At 39.0% G+C, this 16,512-nt stretch overlaps 1 protein-coding gene across 1 annotated transcript in view; it reads left to right on the top strand.

Moving 5' to 3' along the window:
- gstcd (glutathione S-transferase, C-terminal domain containing) overlaps nt 1-16,512 on the top strand; it is a 151,618-nt gene that overhangs the window by 128,597 nt on the left and 6,509 nt on the right. Inside the window, exons 9-11 of the mRNA XM_017701409.2 lie at nt 1,046-1,179; nt 5,027-5,057; nt 15,944-16,013. Coding sequence (XP_017556898.1) covers nt 1,046-1,179; nt 5,027-5,057; nt 15,944-16,013 — 235 coding nt within the window. The remainder of the gene's footprint in view (nt 1-1,045; nt 1,180-5,026; nt 5,058-15,943; nt 16,014-16,512) is intronic.

Below are 16,512 nucleotides of genomic sequence, written 5' to 3'. Positions count from 1 at the left end.
TTAAAGCTTTTTTAAAATTTTAAAGAACATTAACCAATGTTAACCCTTTGACAGTACTGACTTGATTTCATGTTATTTGTGGTTGTAGTGAACGTCTGATATTTCCCACCTCATTATGATGTTCATATTCCAAACTGCATACTAGCACACTAAATTGTATGCACAAAATAGTGCATATACCATTAGAAGTGCACTCAGTAGTGTAGTCGGTGAAGTATAGGAGTGTGTGATTTGGGAGGTGGCGTGTGAAAAGCATTCAACAGCTCCAGTGGCTGATTAGCTTCGTTGTGCTGCTCATTAGCTGTTCAGTAACAGTTAAACAGTCCCAAACGAAAGTTTAATGTATTTATTGATTAAGGATCATTTATTGAGGTAAATGTATGTATTTTTTGAGCTTTATTGAGCTTCACATTCATCAATGTGAAATTTGAAAATGTATTCTATGTTTAAGGCACCATAGTGTAACTGCAGCACCATTTAAGGTGGAATGGAAATTGAAATGAGCAGCTGGTGAATAAGAAGCGTATTTGAGGTTAATATTTATGTATGAGTTTATTAAAGAGCTTTGGTAGCAAATTTTCTCAGTTTTTATAAAATATCACTGGAATGTTCTGAACTCTGGAGAAGTGTAGGTTATATGGGTTCAGTCCACCAATCTAACTGATCTTCTTGTAGCATTTGCTAGAGACTTACGTGTGCTTACATGTCTTTAAATCTTTTTAGTTCTCATTCTGGTCTATTTTGCTTGGTTTTACAGTATCCACTGCAGTAGTGATGATGAGATGAGCTCTATTAGAGCACAGTAAGCGTTACAGCAGGCCTACCAAAATGGCAATATGATCTTCTTAATGGCATAATCGAATACTTACAATGAATTGTAAGCAAATAAAACATAAAATATATAATGTGCCAGTACAGTTGCTAATTTTGTTGCAACGTTTGCACCAGTATTAATGAAACAAAAGCTGAAATTAAATTGCATGTAAAAATTTAATTGCTTGTAGAGTGAATGGGATGTTTTTTTTTTGTGTGTTGTTTGATGCAGGTGGCTCTGCATGCATGTGGCGTGGCAACGGACATGGTGCTGGATCGCTGTGTGCAGGCCAGGGCAGGATTTGTGATCAGTCCATGCTGCTACGGCTTTATCCAGAACACACTCAAGTTCAGCTTCCCCAGGAGGTCTGTCTGTGTGGCTGTCTCTCATCCCCACTTATACATAAGTGTCTGTCTGCCCGTGTGCTTGCATGTTATTAAGTTTTATTAGATGAAGTCCTCACTCTCCCTCTCTCTCTTTTCTCTCTGCCTCTCATTTCCTCTCTTCTCCCTGCCACTCAGCACTTTAGAAATACTCCCACAGTGCAGTGAAAGTACCAGCAACAGCATGCTCTAGAGTAAACAGAGCCAGAGTAAGCTTCCGTTAAAATAGATAGCAGAGAGGTCCCACTTTATTTGGATAGTGCTCTCTAGATTAGCTACAGATGCTCAGTGTTAACCAACCATCTGGCAGGGATGCACATTTTAGCAATTTGTGCTATTTAAATATCCACTTTTTTATGCAAATGGTATTACAGTGTCCCAGTGAGAGAATGTTGTGTACCGTTATGAATAGCATTTCAAATTTAGCAATATACATGATTTAACTTACTACAGTCCACTCACTGTCCACTCTATTAGACGCTCCTACCTTATTGGTCCACCTTGTAGATGTAAAGTCAGGGACAGTATTGCATCTGCTGCTGAAGTTTGTGTTGGCCATCCTCTAGTCCTTCATCAGTGGTCACAGGATACTCTTGGCTGGATATTTTTGGTTAGTGGACTATTCTCAGTCCAGCAGTGACACTAAGGTGTTTAAGAACTCCAGCAGCACTGCTGTGTCTGATCCATTCATGCCAGCACAACACACACTAACACACCACCACCACCTCAGTGTCACTGCAGTGCAGGATGATTCACCACCCAAATAAAACCTGCTCTGTGGCGGGCCTGACCATTGAAGAACAGGGTAAAAAGGGGCAACGAAGTATGCAGAGAAACAGATGGACTACAGTCAGTAATTGTAGAGCACCTGTATAGTATATGAAGCTGATAACATGGACAGTGACAAGGAGGTGTACTTTTTTTCTGACACTGAAAATTGGCTGGAAATGAAAAGTGATCGTTAACTCTGCTTAGATGTAGCCATTTGGCTTAACACAAGTCCGACATCAGTTGCTTGTGTCCAAATGTTTTCAATTAGTGACAAGGAAATACATGTTTTTTCCTTTTTGTTTTTAAAAACTATACATGCTTTATGGACTTTAGGGAAACGTTGAGATAATTAGCTGGCCAGACAAGATAGGCATCTAAAAACATCTACAGTAGACTATCCAAATGACGTATTACCTGGAAAACTAAATTTGTAGTCATTTGTTTCCCTTCCATTAATGCCCGTCTTTCAAAAAGCTGTGAGTGATGTCAGCATATAAGCCTTGTAAGCCCATAATTTGATCCCAAAAGGGAATTTGGCCTGGAGGCATAAACGTCAGGGTGCAAAGAAGAGCTAGCTCAGTTGTTTTCCCATCGTCTTCAGACTGTTGCCATGCCGACGCCCTGTTGACTGTTTGGTTGGCAGCAGCGTTCATGAGAATTGTTGGAGGGGTTAACATGACGACTGACATGTACAATGCCACAACATTACCTTACAGTAAGCCTGATGAGCTCTCTGGGTGGTTTAGGATGTTTCCTTTTTCACGGTCCGGTGCGCTGCTGAAAACAGCAACATGTTGAGCGCTCCTGAAGTGTTGAGTGAGAGATACAGGATATCTCCTTCACACATGCTAGAGGCATTTGGTTGTGCCTTTACCGCAGTTGCCTGACAATGGAGGGCTTCACACAAAAATGCCAACGCTGCTAATATTGGATAAGGTATTAAGGGATTTAAGCCCTTTAATCTGCAGGCTTATTATTCATTTTTATGCTATTTATTATTTAGTAACTACATGCTTAAAAATAAAGATACCAAAAAGGGTTCTTTGGAGTGATGCCATAGGAGAACCACTTTTGGTCCTCAAAGAACATTTCACTAGATGGTTCTTTCAACAGGCTTTTTGTAAAGGAGAAATGTAAGTGTGAAGAACCTTTTTACATTTTAAAGAACCTCAATATTATATAAAGGTTTAGTTCCTAGAATTGTGCATCCAAGCTGAGAACCATTTATGAACAGTTTTAAGAGTGTACTATGAATCATTAATTACTAATATTAATCTGTAGGACTTCAAGTGGACAAGCAATATGTACACTTAAGAGTATAAGGAGTTAGTTGTGCTAACTCCACTGGTTTTTGAGTGACATACATTTAATGTGGAGAACCAAATGACCCACTCTGCACTCTCTCGGCCTGAGTAGCCAAGCCTTTGGCCCAGCTGATTAGTCCCATCATCTTTATGTGAAGGTGCACTATGTAATATTTGGGGATTGGGAGACCTCTCTGGTGGAAATGTGTAATTGCATGCAGCATTGCGTAGAACACTTTGGCTACGTTCACATAGCAGGTGAAAATAGCTTAGATCTGATTTTCTTACCAAATGTTTTTGTTTGGTTTATTTGATTTGTTTTTTCACACTTTTAAATGTGACCAGTGTGCGACATTAGCCTGAACAGTTCACGTTCTAAAAACTGACCCGCATGCACAGAAGAGCAATGGCGTGGCAATGATGCAAGAATGATGTGGCTGGCCTATCCAGAGGTAAACAATCGTGACTGACAACGAACACCAGTCACTCCTGGTTGCATCTTTGCCAGTATCACAGGAGCAATTTTGAAGCATCATTGACAAACAGCTGGGCTCATCACCCAAAAAGTGGCGCATTATTTGGCCACAGTCACTTCTTTGGTTCGCACACTTGGATTCTTTAAACTTTGTTTTTAGACGCTGCAGCCTCGCTGTTCTACGGCTGCGTTCGGCCATTTATTTTTTAAACCTCTTCAAACACGGAGGGTTTTGGATGAGTCTCCCCTAATTTTTTGCACAAAAACATCAACTCAAATTTTCAGGTTTCAACAGTGCAAAATGATGATGAATATGGAGCTCGATTGACGTAAAAGTCGAATGAACTCTCACGTAGCCGCATATCGGATATGTATCATGTTACTGTACCACGTATGAAAGTGTCCCAAGATGGAATTGAAACTGTCAGATTCAATCCATTTTTTTCTGTTCACACTGCCACAAAGATGCACATCTGTGTCACCTATAAAGGAAAAGATTGGATATGGGCCACTTTTACCTACCGTGTGAACACAGCCTTAGTAACATGCTTTAAGTTATGCTTTAAACCCCTTCCCTGAGTGGATGAATCGGATGATTGTGAGCACATTGAATATATTTAAAAAGAAACCAGTCAAAACCTGAACTCTTCTAACAGACTGTCTTCTCTTCTAATCTACGGTTGTCATCATATCTTAATCAGCATAATGTTGATTTTGCATTTGAGACCTAAACATCAAACAGGACTTTCATTTTGAGCCTATGTGTGTGATCTGACAAATTCTGGCAAAATTTAAATGACTTTGAGTTACTCACAGCAGTGGATATACACATTTTAGCTTGTTTTTTTGGTTTGTTTTTTTTTTTTAAACCGACTCAGTAATGCTACTTCTTTCAGTTTTAATATAAATGTCTTGTGCAGCTTTATCACTAACAAAACCCTTCCAGTCTCATGCCATTTACCTTGACCTTTCTAAATATGGAACACCATCTCAGAGATCTTGTTAAAAGAAAAACTTGATGTTATTTTTCCACAGCTTCATCCAGTCTCCTACTTACTCTGTGCAGTTTAGGTTCATTCAGTACCTGAAATTCAATATTAAATCAGCTCATTCCAACTTAGTCAAGTTCTCTTCTGTTATTTGTTCCAAGACTTCTTCTGTTTCGAGAGCTAATAATTACACATCATGATATATATATATTTTTTTAATTTGCACCTCAGTATGTCTCTCACCTCCTGCAGTCTTTAATCCTCTTCCTCTTCACTCTATCTCTCCACAGTAAGAAATTTGCAGAGACGTTGACGTATAAGGTGAGTGTGTGAGCGGTTGAGATTCCTCTCGCTCCTTTTCATTATCACCCAAACATGTTAGATGTTGCACCTCTGTTTCTGTCTCTCTGATTAGTCCTGCCTGTACTCAGGACTGCTTTTGAGGGACTGGCTTTTGTTCTATACTGCAGCAGCTTGATTTATTTCTGAGGACCATGTAGGTCTAAGAATAAATATGAATCCCCACACACAATGCCAGCTCTGTGCTGGATAAACTAACTGTCTCAAGAGATTATTATCCTCATGGTATGGATTGTGAAGTCATTGCAGCTTCAATAAACTCTCCACAGCTTTCTCTCAGCAGTTTATTAGTTTATGTATGGCTTTCTTTCTGTTTTTCAGTAGGTAAACATGGAAATAGCTCCCATGTATTCCTGAGAATCGTAGTGTTCCCATGAACTGTATGTGCTGCACTTTGAGAGGTTCCACTTCTTTCAGTCTTATCTGACCAGCCACAGCAAGTAAGGGTCAGTGAGGAGGAGGACATGTGAGTGATGGATGAGCCTTAATCAGCCGGACCCACAGTGGACCCTCAGTGTCCCCACAGCTTCAGTGGATCCTGATAAGCCCCCTTGATTCTGTCTATTACCCCTTAAACAGCAAGGGCTCTTATGTGTCCCACTCTTCAGTTCCTCATTCTTGCAATGTTTACATAATAAGCTCTAATATATATTACATACAGTATTAAGCCGTATTAGAGCTGGATTTGTTTTACCTGGGGCCTACTGTAATTGATAATGCCGTCAAAAGTATTTGCCCCCCTGATTTTCTCTGTTGTTATATACAGTGGGTTGCAAAAGTATTCATACCCCTTGAACTTTTCCATATTTTGTCACATTACAACCACAAACATAAATATATTTCACTGGCATTTAATGTGAAAGACCAACACAAAGTGGTATACAATTGTGAAGTGGAAAGAAAATTATACATGAATCAAAACATTTTTTACAAATAAAAAACTAACAAGTGCGACGTGCAAAAGTATTCAGCCCCCCTGAGTCAATACTTTGTGGAGCCACCTTTTGCTGCAATTACAGCTGCAAGTCTTTTAGGGTATGTCTCCACCAGCTTTGCACATCTAGTGACTGAAATTCTTGCCCATTCCTCCTTGCAAAACAGCTCAAGCTCAGTCAGATTGGATGGAGAGCGTTTGTGAACAGCAGTTTTGAGATCTTGCCACAAATTCTCAATTGGGTTTAGGTCTGGACTCTGACTGGGCCATTCTAACACATGAATATTCTTTTTTTTAAAGCACTCCATTGTAGCTCTGGCTTTATGTTTAGGGTCGTTGTCCTGCTGGAAGGTGAACCTCCGCCCCAGTCTCAAATCTTTTGCTGACTCCAACAGGTTTTCTTCCAAGATTGCCCTGTATTTGGCTCCATCCATCTTCCCATCAACTTTGACCAACTTCCCGGTCCCTGCTGAAGAGAAGCACCCCCAGAGCATGATGCTGCCACCACCATATTTGACAGTGGGGATGGTGTTTTCAGAGTGATGTGCAGTGTTATTTCTCCGCCACGCATAGCGTTTTGCATTGTGGCCAAAAAGTTCTATTTTGGTCTCGTCTGACCAAAGCACCTTCTTCCACATGTTTGCTGTGTCCTCAACATGGCTTCTGGCAAACTGCAAACGGGACTTCTTATGGTTTTCTTTTAACAATGGCTTTCTCCTTGCCACTCTTCCATAAAGACCACATTTGTGTAGTGCACGACTAATTGTTGTCCTGTGGACAGTTTCCCCCACCTGAGCTGTGGCTCTCTGCATTTCATCCAGAGTCACCATGGGCCTCTTGGCTGCCTCTCTGATCAGTGATCTCCTTGTTCGGCCTGTAAGTTTAGGTGGACGGCCTTGTCTTGGCAGGTTTACTGTGGTGCCATACTCTTTCCATTTCCGGATGATGGATTGAACAGTGCTCCGTGAGATGTTCAAAGCTTGGGAAATCTTTTTATAACCTAAGCCTGCTTTAAACTTCTCCAAAACCATATTCCTAACCTGTCTGGTGTGTTCTTTGGACTTCATGATGCTGTTTGCTCCCCAATATTCTCTTAACCAACATCTGAGGCCGTCACGGAGCAGCTGTATTTGTACTGAGATTAGATTACACACAGGTGGACCCTTTTGAGTCATTAGCAGTCATCAGGCAACTTCTGAATGCAATTGGTTGCACTCAGGGAAAAGGGGGCTGAATACTTTTGCACGTCGCACTTATTAGTTTTTTATTTGTAAAAAATGTTTTGATTCATATATAATTTTCTTTCCACTTCACAATTGTATACCACTTTGTGTTGGTCTTTCACATTAAATTCCAGTGAAATATATTTATGTTTGTGGTTGTAATGTGACAAAATATGGAAAAGTTCAAGGGGTATGAATACTTTTGCAACCCACTGTATTTGTCAAGCTAAATACATTCAGATCAAAATGTGATAAAAGACAAGGAGAAAGTGAGGAAACACCAAACACAGTTAATTTCATTTACATTTAAAAAAGGTTAAACTAAATAACTTCTGCCACCTTTAGCAGCAACAACTGTGACCAAGTGCTTCCTATACCTGGAGTTCAGTCTTTCATTTCCATGTTGAGGAATTTTGGTCACCTGTGTACAGAATCTGTTTAATTTAGCATGAACTTCACATTTAAGGTCCTGTCACAGCATGTCAACATGGTTCAAGTCAGGACTATAACTAAGGCACTTGAATTGTTGTTTCTTTTGTGTCATTCAGAGGACTTGTTTTTGTGTTTCTGATTGTTGTCTTGCTGCTTGATCCAATTGTGCTTGAGCTCCAGATCGTGGACTGATGACTGGACAGGATTTTCTGACTTTCTGTAAATTATGGCAAATTTTCCATACTCAGCATGGCATCCCCACGCCATCACACTACTACCACCATGTTTCATTGTTGGTACGATATTCTTAATTTGGAATGTTCTTAGCTTTACACCACATGTAAATGTAATGGGACCCCATCTTCCAAAAAGTTTTACTTTTGCTTTATCAGTCCACAGAACGTTTTTCCAAAATATTTAGGGGACATCAAGTTATTTTTTGGCAAATATGAAACAAGCTTATATTTTCCTCTTAGCTAGCAGTGGTGTTTGCCTTGAAGCTCATGTATGGATATCACTTTACCCACTTTCTTTCTAATGGTGGAATCATGAACTGGGTGTGTCTAGTGTAATTAATCAGGAAGGCAGATACATTTTTACACTGGGCTAGGTGGTGTGGCCATTTTTACTTTAGTTAGATGAAATAATCATTTAAAAATAATTTGTTTTCTCGGGTTGCTTTTATTTTGCAATTAATTTAGTTTACAGAAACTGAATTAAACTGAAACTGAACTAAATACAAAAAAAGGCAAATTATTTTTTAGGACTGTAAATGGTTGATGAAAAGATCATTGCTTTTAATCCAATATGGATATGCAATGCATGTTCTTCTCATTTTGTAATAAATGGTGAAAAGCCTTCCCTAGGCTGAACCTAAAAATTCTTTCATAATAGTAGTTCTGTTCCAATCCACCTCACACTAATGGAATAACAAATCTTGCTAATACACACAGCCATGTGGGGTGTTGTTATTGTGATTGAGCATTGATTGAAACAACTGGTAGAAGTAAAATTCTCTTTCCTAAATCACAAAAGTAGCAGGCCCAAAAATAATTTAACTACTGATTAAATTAGAACTGTAAAAAAAAAAAGAACTGAAGAAAAAAAAACTGAAGTTCCTCTCTTTTTGTGTCCTTCACATATCACAGAATAGGACACATGCTGTCACCAGCATAATGAAATTAAACACAAAATAAATACTACTGACCAAATCTAACTGAGAAAAAGTAGACTTCTTTCCTCACAAACATACTTGTGTAGAAGTACAAGCATTATCATTTGAAAGCACTCAAAAACCAATCAGCCAGTCAAATCCCAACAGATTACACTACACAACCTCTTCTTACAGCCTGAATAGTGCTTTAGTGTGATAGTAGCAAACAATGTATAGTACTTACTGAATACACCATTTTATTTTATTTATTTATTTATTTATTTTTGCTGTCACAAGCCTCTACGATGCAGTGCTGAAGGTGGTGTTTGTTGCAGATGTTCTCAGCATACAGAATTTGTTTGAGATGACCCCAGAGATAAAAGTTGATAATACAATAAAAAAATTAAATAAATCCTGTCCTGTGACTTTTGACTCACCCTGTAGTTTGTGGACAGCCTCTCATCCAATGTTTCTTTTAAAGGCAAGAGTATTAGAGTTTTTATCCTTTTGCTGCAGCAAAAGCCTTTACATACCTGGGAAAGCTTTACACTAGATCTTGGAACATTGCTGTGAAGATTTGATTGCATTCAGCCACATGAGCATTAGTGAAGTCAGGTACTAATGTAGGATGACTGCTTCTGGATCACAGACATCACCCTAACTCAAAGATATCTGATAGAGCTCTGTTCAACTGCTCCACATCCCAATGCTAAGGGGCTTTACACCCCTCAAGCCCATGATTGACATTAAGCATGATGACTTTAGGTTGCTCCCGAGTGTCTAATTCTATTGGTCAGTGCTTTGCTCTGGAGTTTACACAAGCTGTGTGTGTATTTGAACTCCTCTGTCAGCAGTGGGTGCACTTAATGCAGTTGAATTTACTATTAAGAAAGTCCACAAGTGTCCACAAATATTTATACATATAGTGCATGTATTAAAGGGCTCATAACATAATCAACTGACTTGCTTTTTAAATTAATAGTTTGACGTGGTCATCAAAAGTTTTATAATTTAATTTCCATGCATTATATTTATTATCATTATTTTTATTATTATTCCATGTATTATGCATTTAATTTCCCACTCCATACAGACTGTTTATCGAAACTAAGCTACAAAAAAACCTGTTTTGAATATGTAGTTTTTTGTGATGTCATTAATTCCCATATATCTGACTATTCAGTCTACAGCACTTTATCTCCTTATAAAGTTATAAGAAATGTTTCAGCCTGGACTGCTTTTTGAGCAAAGCACAATGCAGGGCAGCCATGAATATGCAATGCATGTTCATCTCATTTTGTAATAAACAGTAAATAGAATGAACATAGAAATTCTTCTATAATAGTGGTCCTGTTCCAATCCATCTCAAATGGAAATAATGGAGTAACTAAAGTTGTTAATAGTCAAAGCCAAAGGGGGTGTTGTTATTGTCATTGAGTCCTTCAATTAAAAAATACTCCCTATATTCCTTGGTCTTTCCTAAAGTCACAAAAGCAGCAGGCCCAGAAATACTTTTAAGTACTGAGTAACTGGGTCTGTAACAAAACTGAAGTTGCTTTAACTCTTTAAGTCTTTTTTTTTTCCTTTTGGTCTAAAATAAAATGCTATAGCTCCACTCCAGAGAACTCAGTTCCACTCCTCCACAGCCCAATGCTGGGGGCTTTACACCCCTCAAGCCCATCATTGGCATTAAGCATTATGACCTTAGGTTGCTCCAGAGTGTGTCATAAATAAAAGAAGACTAGAATTATTTGTCATTCTTTTTGTAAGACATTAAAAGCGTCTCATCAAACCTTCCTTTTTTATGGCTAAGGCCGGATATAATGGAACTCCTTGGCCATAGCAAAGAACATTTGCCTCGTCTATTCGTGTCTATATTTAGAGCACATTATCATCTTAGCTAAAGTAGATAAAGTGCTCAAATTCATTCTGACAAGCTGGGATAATTTGTATAACACTTTTTTTTGTTTTGTAGTTTTTTATCAAATAAAGTCATTTGTCATACTTGTTGTCAAGAGCCCATTGATTGATTGTTATGATCCAAGTGATGTTTCCTCAGGCTGGGCTTTTGCACAGTGGAGAATAGATTTTGTGGAAATCTGCACCCAAAGCAAAGCTGGGAACACTGAGCGATGCGTGCTGTGTTAGGAAAACAAAAGGTGCTGCATTGATCGTAGCTATGAACACGATTAGCCTGAAAGATTAAACCTGATAAGCAAAATCAATTGTCTGACAGGACAATTACATCCTTTTTCATGGAATTCCCATCAAAGCTGATAGGCCAAATCAATTCTCCGACTCGTGAGGACTTCAGAGGAACGTTTGTAATGTTTGCGGTGACTACTGAACACATCAGAGGGCCGCTAAGTGCTTTTTCATTACATCTCCCCCAAAAGCCCTTACTTGCTGCGAAGTGAAATTAGGATCGAATTTGCCTGCAGTGCAGCAATCTGTAGAACACACACTGTGCTGCTTTCTGGCCTCAGCTAGTTACAGCAGCCGACACAGTCGTGACGAATGGCGGATTGGTGTAATAGAAGGCTAATGGGCTGTGGTATTGATATGTGCCTGCAGTTCAGACTATGTGTGATTGGCTCTCACGTTCAGTCTTGACCTCCGGGAGTGAAGGATGGAATCAATTAAGTCTTTAATTAGCCTTCAATGGCTGATCATCTCCTTGGTCTTGGTCTCCCCACACATGTCTTTCTTTCTGCCCCAGTTTCAGTAGTGGAGATGTAGGATCCATAGCGATGTCCTGATCTGATCCAGTGGGTCAGATGTGTATTTTAGAGGATCAGGCATATGAAGGCTTTCCACAAGGTTTAGGAGTGTGTTTATGAGAATTTTTGACCATTCTTCCAGCGCATTTGTGATTTCAGACACTGATGTTGGACGAGGAGGCCTGGCTCACAGTCTCCGCTCTAATTCATCCCAAAGGTGTTCTTCCGGGTTGAGGTCAGGACTCTGTGCAGGCCAGTCAAGTTCTTCCACACCGAACTCGGTCATCCATGTCTTTATGGACCTTACTTTGTGCACTGGTGCACAGTCATGTTGGAACAGGAAGAGGCTGTTCCCAAACTGTTCCCACAAAGTTGGGAGCATGAAATTGTCCAAAATCTCTTGATCTGCTGAAGCATTAAGTGTTCCTTTCACTGGAACTAGGGGGCTGAGCCCAACTCCTGAAAAACAACCCCACACCCTAATCCTCCGTCCACCCAACTTTACACTTGGCACAATGCAGTCAGACAAATACCGTTCTCCTGGCAACCACCAAACCCAGACTCGTCCATCGGATTGCCAGACAGAGATGTGTGATTCGTCACTCCAGTGAACACGTCAACGCTTTGCATTGCGCTTGGTGATGTAAGGCTTGGATGCAGCTAATCAGCCATGGAAACCCATGCTCTCTATGCTGTTCTTGAGATAATCTGAAGGCCACATGAAGTTTGGAGGTCTGTAGTGAGTCACTCTACAGAAAGTTTGTGACATCTGCGCACTATGCGCCTCAGCATCCGCCGACCCAAGTCATTTTACATGGCATACAACATGAGTTGCTGTCATTCCCAATCACTTCCACTTTGTTATAATACCACTGACAGTTGACTATGGAATATTTAATAGCAAACTTTCACGACTGGAGTTGTTGCACAGGTGGCATCCTATCACAAATACAAAGTTAAGACTAGGTCCAGTCAACATCAGCTGATCAGCTAATGACATAGAAACATTTGGTGGAGGAGGGATAATGGTCTGGATCTGTTTTTCAGGGTATAGGCCCCTTACCATTCTTTGCTTCCCAATTTGTGGTAGCAATTTGGGAAAGGGCCTGTTCCAGCATGACTATGCCCCTGTGCTCAAAGTGAGGTCCATAAAGACATGGTTTGATGGTTTTGATGTGTTGGAACCCCAGTGGCCTGCTCAGAACCCTGACCTCAGCTGCACTGAACACCTAGGACAAGTTTGAACACCAAGCCAAAGCTTCTTGTCCAACATTTGTGCCTGACCTCACAAATGCTCTTTTGACTGAATTGACACAAATTCCTGCTGACACATTCCAAAAAGTAGCAGAAAGCCTTCCAAAAAGAGTGGAAACTGTAATAGCTGCTAAGCTTCATCGTAACACCCATGATTTTGGAATGGGTTGTCCAGCAAGATAACATAATGGTCACATGTACTTTTGGCCACATAGTGTAGGTTTTAAATGTGTTACAAGTGAACATTATACAGTGTCTGGGTGTACATATTTGTGTCTGTCTGTACAGCTGAGTACTGAAATACTGAAAGATACTAAACTGTCACTGTGGCAGTGGCCCGCTTGTCACTGGGGCCTTTAATCATGGAACATAGTTGTACCATAATCCATTGAAATCATATTTTCTAATTTGTGTTGACTCCACACACCTTGCCTCATCTCCAGGCTTTTTATTTTATTGTTTTATTTTAAGACATCAAGTAATGAAAAGGTACAAATATGTACTTTTCACCTAGAAAAATGTATTTAAGGTGCACAGTTGGACCTGAAAACCACTGTTGTACCTTTGAGGGAACATTACATTGCTTGATGAACAAAACATGTACCTTTATTTCTTGTGGTGACCTACTGAGCACCAAAATGTGTCAAATGTTAAAGCCAATGTTCAATACTTACTACAAGAGTGTATGAATTATGACCGTATTCAATGCTTAGCTAACCTTTATAAACCCATATATACTGTCTATGGTCTGACTCTAAGTGTAAAGATTTTTACTTCAACCTCTCGTCATTCTAATCTGCCGTCTGATCAATTTCTTGTGACACAGCAGGAGAGAGAAGCATACAAACATGCTGAAGCCAATCCAGTAGCTGGCAATGCTGGTAATACATCAGGCCTAATGAAACATACGGTACCACATTGAATTAATCACACTAAAGTAAGCTGCAATTATTGTTCAACTGCACTCCTTTGAAATGACACTCCTTCGCTTTACTTAAGAAGGAAGCGCAAGTAAATGTGATCTACCTGGCTTTTGCAAAATAAATCCAGCTGAAAACATAATAAGCTTCAGTTAATGCTACCCTGGCTTTATAACTTTGAAATAGTCTGAACACTCTGGACACTTACTTAATTTACTATCTTTGCCAGTATTGTTATGTTTATGCTTTCAGAAAAGTCCATATTTCTCTATAATGACAAATGTATTTATTTAGGAAGCTACTATCTGAGCTTTGTAATGACTGCGTACATTAATGTTTCAAGTATCTCTAAAATTGAAAAGGCATTACATTTCTTTCAGTTTCTCTGGGCACACACACAAAAACTATGTAAAGCCTGTTATCTGGACAGTAAACATTTATTTGTTTAAAGACACTAATATTAGAGGAAGTACAAATAAACAATACATTGTGATTTGATGTGTGTGTGTTTGTTTAACCCATTCTAAAACTCTCCTCTGGGAAGTCCACTATTTACACATACCATCCAATATTTTCTTCAGCTAATCAATATTTAATTACATTAAAGTGGGAATTTAGCAAATTTATACACCGACTCAAGAAGTTGGGCCCTACACTTACCGGATGTTACTAACTTTATACTCTATTTGTTTACTCTTATGTGTTCTAATGTTTTAATAGTGTTTTTACAGGAAAAAACTTGTTTTAAGCCATTTTATTCGCTTGCAAAGTAGTAGTAAGTGGATCATTCTGCTGAATCAGTTTAAAATCAGAGTTCAAAACACATTTTGGACTTTTACATTTACTGCATTTAGCAGACGCTTTTATCCAGAGCAACCTACAAAAAGTGCTTCGTCTATCTAGAGAAAGTGTCTTTGCTAGTGACTTTTAACTGACTTGGACTTTAGCCTAAAATCCTTTTGAGTGACCCTGTATCTTAATTATCTTTACTTTATTAAATGATTTAACATTCCACAAATGTTTCTGTAGTGACTGTTTCTGAAGTGACAACAGTCGACATAAATTCAATCTTAATTTATATTTTATATTTATTTATTATAATTTATTATAACATTATAATATTATAATAATGACTATTATATACATTTATATTTATTTACATTTATAACCTGAAATTTCAAAATAATAATAATTTTATATATATATATATATATATATATATTTTTTTTTTTTTTTTTTTTTTTTTTTTTTTTGAGGGAAACCTTACAAAACTTTTTTTCAGTTTTTGTCATGAAAATACCTACCACCCTTTACATTGTGTGTAAATTTCATGAATAATGGACCAAAAGAAACAAGGGAGGGCTATATAGTCGCTCTCAGGTGCTCAGTGAATTCCAGTGTGGTAACGTGATTGGATGCCACCGGTGCAACAAGTACAGTCGTGAAATTTCATCACTACTAAATATTCCACAGTCAACTGCCAGTGGTATTATAACAAAATAGAAGCGATTGGGAACAAGAGCAACTCAGCCACGAAGTGGTAGGCCACATAAATGACAGCACGGGGTCAACAGATGCTGAAGCACATAGTGCGCAGAGGTTGCTAACTTTCTGCAGATGTGATCGCTACAGCCATGCAAACTTCATGTGGCCTTTAGATCAGCTCAAGAACAGTGCATAGAGAGCTTCATGGAATGGGTTTCCATGGCCGAGCAGCTGCATCCAAGCCTTACGTTACCAAGCGCAATGCAAAGCGTCGAATACAGAGGTCTAAAGCATCGCCATTGGACTCTGGAGCAGTGGAGACGTATTCTCTGGAGTGGCAAATCACGCTTCTCCATCTGGCATTCCCATAAATACACTCCTGAACCTTGTGGAAAGCCTTCCCAGAAGAGTTGAAGCTGTTATAGCTGCAAAGGGTGGGCCTGCATAAATAAGTTATGTTCCATAACTACAGGTCCTGAAGACATTCCCTTGATGGTACCGCCACAGTGACCGTTTAGTACCTTTTTCTGAGAGTGTATTATAGTTCTGTAGTAGTTCTGTTTGAGGATATTAAAAATTATGTTTTGTTTTAATGCAAAACAAATATACTGTTTTGGTATTGGTGTCAAATTGTGAGTCACAGTGATGCATTGAAAACGTCTCTGTGTTATAGTAAGCATGTACTCAAATGTCAGTAATACATGTGCTCTGTGTTTTCTTTTCTAGGAGCACATGATCTTGTGCAGGTTTGCTGACCAGACAGCTGTCCAGCTTCCTCCTGAGCGGCGCTTAATTGGTGAGTTTCCCAAATTTCACAGGGGTCAAAAGTCACAGTTATCAGGGGTTACAGCCCTGTGTCTGTCACTTTATAGACCCCTCAACATGCTGTGCCTGGTCAGTTTAAATTGGTGTTAAGGATCATGGCTTTTTTTTGTAAACATGGGCAATAATACTACATGACTAAAATTGTTTTTAAAGATACTTCATTTGACTAAGAAGGAAAAAAAATTATCCAAGTGAGATATTACCAGACCATTTTAATGCTCTGTCAACATGGTGATATATGTATTTTGTGTATTTTGGTAGAACTGATGTCACCTGCCCCAAATTGAATCCCACCCAACTTGACTTTTGACTTAAAATGAAGACAACAGCAGAAAAAAAGTCTCTCAGCAGAAAAGACCAACAGCGTTCTTTCTCTGCCAGCTCATAGTAAAAACATCACAGACACTGTTAATAATAGAAGACAATTATGAAAATGAGTAGACAGCGGCTTAAAAGTAGGATCTAATGTG

The sequence above is a fragment of the Pygocentrus nattereri genome, chromosome 5 (genome assembly GCF_015220715.1).
Source record: "Pygocentrus nattereri isolate fPygNat1 chromosome 5, fPygNat1.pri, whole genome shotgun sequence".
Taxonomy (NCBI): domain Eukaryota; kingdom Metazoa; phylum Chordata; class Actinopteri; order Characiformes; family Serrasalmidae; genus Pygocentrus; species Pygocentrus nattereri.
Note: the sequence above shows the minus strand (reverse complement) of the source record. Positions and strands in the feature narration are given on the sequence as shown.